Source organism: Ostrinia furnacalis, unplaced genomic scaffold (genome assembly GCF_004193835.3).
Source record: "Ostrinia furnacalis isolate ACB-3 unplaced genomic scaffold, ASM419383v2 OfSCF5079, whole genome shotgun sequence".
Taxonomy (NCBI): Eukaryota; Metazoa; Arthropoda; class Insecta; order Lepidoptera; family Crambidae; genus Ostrinia; species Ostrinia furnacalis.
The window spans coordinates 1-5,453 of NW_021135318.1; the positions used below are offsets into that span (position 1 = coordinate 1).

The window sequence follows — 5,453 nt, forward strand, 5'->3', positions numbered from 1 at the left end:
AAACACAAGTGTTTAATAATAATTCTCCCAAATTAAACTAAGCTTGTACTGTCGCAACGGACATAAAAAAAATATTTTCCCCTGTAACCCCGCGTCCAAATCGATAAGAAACGTATGTGTGCATCGCTACTTATGCGCGGTTGATTCGATGTAAGGGCGATAGGCTAAGAATTCATGGCGGGTGAAAACGGGATTTATGTAAAAACTAATGCACAACTCACGACGCGGTTTTTGCCCGCAGCGGGCGCAGTTGTAATCTCGATTTTCGCCCGCGCGAAAATCGAGTTCTTAGAATAATCGCACAAATAACCGCTCCCGTGAGTTTTGAAATAAAACCGCAATTCCACAACCGCCGCGGGCGCGGGTGAAAATCGCGCCGTGTGTTCTTAGCCATACAGGTAACGCTACAAACGCGCGCTCGCATCGAATCGATACAAATACATCATCGCTGCGGGGTTACCAAAAAACGTCATCCGAAGTTTCGAATGTTGCCATCTCTCTCACACAAAGCTAAGATGGCAGTATGAGCGACGGTGACAGATAGACCTGAAACTACGTAAACAACGTTTCAGAGTAGCCCTGGGGTCGCGATGCAGGCCGCTACTAACCGGCCTTAGCGGAAATCATTAGGGGAGGCCTATGTTCAGCAGTGGACGTCCTATGGCTGAAATGATGATAATGATGATGATGATGATGATGATAGGGTGGTGATGCAGCCGCGTGACTGTCAAACGCGCGTTTATAGTTCCAAAATACTGGACTGTCCTATCGATGACATTGACAGTGGGGCGCCACCGTCAATACCGGATCGCTGGTTCCGATTTTTGCCATGTTGGAAACCATATAGTTGAACGATGGTAGCGCCCCCCTGTCATTGAGTTTGATAGGACAGTTCAGCGTGGGTCATCTAAAGTAAGTAGTAAGGCTGCAATAAGTCGCAATGTGTAATGTCTTTACCTGTGTGTGATGTCTGTGGTCGGAGTGGCCCGCTCTCGCGTGTTCTGGCAACGGGGGCACGGGACGGTTTAGGGGAGCACTGAAACAGACAAAAAGCTACTTTATTACAAACACTTTAGAACTAAATTCACAGAAATCTACGATTCATTCATTTGCAGGAATCAACTTCTCAACAAAACATAAAGCAATGATTGATAAAATTATAATTTCTGAATACATACATTTTATTTCTGCTGTAGAGTAATACCCATAACAAAGAAATAAAACATGGTTAGGTTTTCTTCTTTGTACAGTCGCGGAATGAAAAGGTTCGTCACCTTAGTGTCGGTTTTCGCTTGCACTAGGTGCTGTGAGAGTCAATCGTGCCAACATAACAGTGCAAGAAACAGTGCTGCTAACATTTAAATAAATATGACGTTTGCTAACGAATAAGGTTTTGCTTGTTTATTTTTCTATCCCATCAGTGCAATGCAATGATGACATTGACCAATTGACAATAGTTTTTTTTTANTTTCAAAAGGTAATATGTGCTCGCGATTCGTTGAAGGAATCAATTTGAAAACTGACGAACCTTTTCATTCCGTGACTGTACATTGGTATTATGCTGTGTGACAATAATCTAGAAAATTACAGCAAATACAAAAACAACCCCAAAACAGTTAGTTTTCATTTGGCTGTAAAATTCGATTTTAGTACATAGCTTCAAACTCAATTCATTTTATCAGTCAAGAAACTTGATGGGTAGTTCCCATCGACATAAAAAATCTATGTGAGAATAGTGTTTTGACTGTTCATTGCGTGTATAATTTTTGTCTCATATTCACATTAGAATAAGTTAAGATTCATTCATTATATGGGTGCATCATAAAAAGTTTGTCAATGAGGGTTTTCGCGTATGAAAGATCCGCTAGATGGCGGGACGTGGATGTGGGGTCTGACTGCTGCGTGATTGGTGGATTTTGACATATCTGTCAATGTCATGTCAAAAATAACCAATCATCAGTCATTGGACAAAACTCTACGCGCTCACAGACCGGGCTTTAGTCAATGAGGGTTTTCGCGTATGAAAAATCCGCCAGATGGCAATACGTAGACGCGAGGTCCAATTGCTGCATGATTGGTTATTTTTGACATGACATTGACAGATATGTCAAAATCCACCAATCACGCAGCAGTCAGACCCCACATCCACGTCCCGCCATCTAGCGGATCTTTCATTCGCGAAAACCGGAAAACCCTCATTGACTAAAGCCCGGTCTGTGAGCACGTAGAATTTTGTCCAATTACCCCTAGCTACCCATCCTTATCGCTCGCGCGTAATTATATTGCTGTCGCGACTGTGCGACTGACACCCGCAGTGAAATTACGCGCGATAGCAACATAATGAGGGCTATCGTTTTTATACTTAACAGTTGGCACCCCTGGCGATTGACAGGACCTTACTCTACAATGGCGCCATCTTGATAAGTGCAAATACGATAGTCCTCCTACCACTTTAGCGCTCACAAGTTGGCGCCACTGTCTTCGCTACTAGCAAGTGACAGGACATTACTCTACAGTGGCGCCAACTGGTGAGCGCTAAAACGATAGCCCTCATTACGCGCGAGCGACAAGGATAGGTAGCTTGGGGTCATTGGACAAAATTCTACGTGCTAACAGACCAGACTATAGAGCGAACCACCCTGTTTGCTGCTTAAACCCGTTAACGGACATAATAAGATCATTTTTTTCTGTTTTGAACCATAAAAACAGGGAATAAGACTCAAAATATCTTAACCTCAGTACGTACCTGTTCATGAGATGCCTGGCGGGCTGGTTTAGCTCCACGAAGGCGATGGGGAAGATGCCCACGCGTTGCTCCAGACGACCTTCAGCCCAGTTCTCGTCCACGCGTCGGTGGACTGTTATTATCGCGCCTGTAGGAAAAAAAAAAATATTTGAAAGATAAATCACATTTTATTTACCTATACTTGACGCAGCGGAGGCTCCAAAACATTTGTTTTTTATCAAGGAATAAATGTATTTTAACGAAATACCTATGTTAATATTAATGACAATAGTGCTTGGTCTTTACCAGCCTAGCTCACTCTTTATTATAATGTCTGACAAATGTGACCGAGTTTCTTTCGTCACTTTCCCTCAGCGTCAGTTGTCCCAAAGCATTAGTTGGGCAAGCTATATTTGGGAAGTGTATAACTTAAAAGGGCACACATAATACTAATAAAATTCTGAATTTATCCCATACGCAGATCCCATACATCACAAGCACACTAAAATACTCCGTTGCTTTATGATTTCCTTAAAGATTATCTCAAGAAAATATTCCATAAATTGAGTAAAGTAGAAAACTTTTAGATTTATCAAAATTTTCTACAGCGCTTCAATCTAACGAATTTTAAAGGAACTCATATCCAATTTTGATGTCTACTAGATAAGAACTTAAAGATCATCATACCTTTATCGAAAGCAAGGCATCCTTCCTCGTCCGGCGCCGACATGCGAAAGTCGTAGAGAGCTTTACAAAGCGCCGTGGGCACCGGCAGTGGCACAATCACCTGAAAAGACGATAGGAATTTATTGTCTGCTAGCAACTATGAAATAGTAGGAAAGGACCATAAATGGTGTTAAGACCTTTTCTTGCAAAAGTAAAATAACGAACGAGCTTATTTCAACTTTCTTAACATTTACGAGAGAAAGGTCTCTGTTTATATTACGTACTGAATTATTCGATAGAATAGACATAGTACAGATGACTTCATGAAAGTTTAACACTGTAGGACTGGTTAGTTTCAGTCAAATTACGTCCACTGCTGGACAAAGGCCTCCCCAAGAATTGCCACAACGACGGGTCTTGCGCAGTCCGCATCGAGCTGCTTTTCGCGACCTTTACTAGACCGTCGGTCCACCGAGTGCCATAGCACCTAATGTAGTTGCAATAAAAGCAATTTTAGAACAAAAATAAAATGTGTAGACCAAAGTGTATCTTACCTGTACATAAGTGATGGGGAACATCCCCGTCCGGCCAGAGCACTCGCCCTGGTACCAAAACGGGTCTAACTTCTTCTGCAGGATGATCATATCGCCTTTCTTAAACGAAAGATCTCTGGAAAAGGAAACGTTTTAAATTAATAATAGTTTCACAACAAATTCTTTATCAATGTGGACAAAAAATGGCGTAGAATAGAACTGTACCTACCAAGTTATCTGTTTTCACGGTGATTCTACCGTCATACTTTTTATTTATTTATTTAAAGACACAACAACAAAATTAAGCCATAAACTAGATTACGAACAATAAATGCTAAGTGCAAACTTAATATTCTACCATCATAAGTGTAAATGTATTGAACCTACAAAGTTACATCCTCATACTGTCAGCTATCACTACTTGTCAACTCACCAAAATAATTTATTAAAGCAATATGAATTAGTCAAATTCCATAGAAAATCCAATACGTTATTTATTAATCTTTTGCCCTTCTAAAAGCTTTTCGGAATTATAATTGAGAGAATTTCTGCAGGTAGGATTTAAAGAACTTCTATAGAAGTATTTGTACTGTAACAGACGAGGCGAAGAAAATCGGCAAGACTTGGAGCGAAATCAGACGCGAAGCTCAAGACCGAATGCGATGGAGGACTGTTGTGGACGCCCTCTGTCCCATCTATGGGACATAGGACTTTAAGTCAAGTGAGTCATAGAAGTATTTAGATACGTACCCCTGCTCCTTAGAGATGTAGTCGTGTAAGGCCCTAGCATGCGGCGGCATTTGCTTGCCGTCCGCGCGTCCCATCTGTTGCTGACCTTGTTGCAATTGGGCCTGCAATACAACATAATTATTGAAACACTGCATAGATACATGGAGATGATAATGAGCGAAAGGATACAGCCGACTTTGTGGATTGGTAAAAATAAAATGCAACAATAATAGTACTTTTATTAGTTTCACGTGACTTCTACCAGCTCTTTTAAATAATATCAGGTATTTAAGAGCGTTTATGTCGTTTGGCGCAAAAACAGTACTTTTTCAACCCGTTACAATCATTAACCAGTTACATTACAAATATGTTATAGGCATAAATAATTAGGCAATTTCGTCGTCTAAATAGTTAGTTGAGAAAATATTTCGATTAGTATAGTATTTAAGAATTCTATCAAGATAAGTCCACACAGGTTTTCAAATTTCCACTTTAGCGTCAGTTTACAAGCTGAAATTTTTATAAAAAATACTGTGAAAACGATATAACAAACATTTGTATCCTTTAGCATAGGTCCTTAGGCAAATAGTTAATTGAGAAAATTCTTAGATTTAAGCATTTTACAATAAGAAATCACAAATTCATAGAACGCGAAATACCCAAAAATCAAAGTGATATTTACACCATTATTCTTCTTTAATTCAACATAAAAATAGCTTAATATAAGAAAATTACATCTTCTTTAAAATATTTACTTTGAACCGATATATTTTTATATATCGGTTTTATTATTTATATTT

At 39.8% G+C, this 5,453-nt stretch overlaps 1 protein-coding gene across 1 annotated transcript; it reads right to left on the reverse strand.

Annotated features, from left to right (window-relative positions):
- Nucleotides 1-957: 957 nt before the first annotated feature.
- On the reverse strand, nt 958-4,775 carry LOC114360526 (E3 ubiquitin-protein ligase SH3RF1-like; the record flags this gene model as incomplete). The annotated part of the gene is made up of 6 exons (XM_028315252.1): nt 958-1,036; nt 1,179-1,190; nt 2,747-2,873; nt 3,413-3,512; nt 3,946-4,060; nt 4,675-4,775. Coding segments are annotated over 6 exons (534 nt in total), but the record flags the coding sequence as incomplete, so codon positions are not given.
- Between the last annotated feature and the right edge of the window lie 678 nt (nt 4,776-5,453).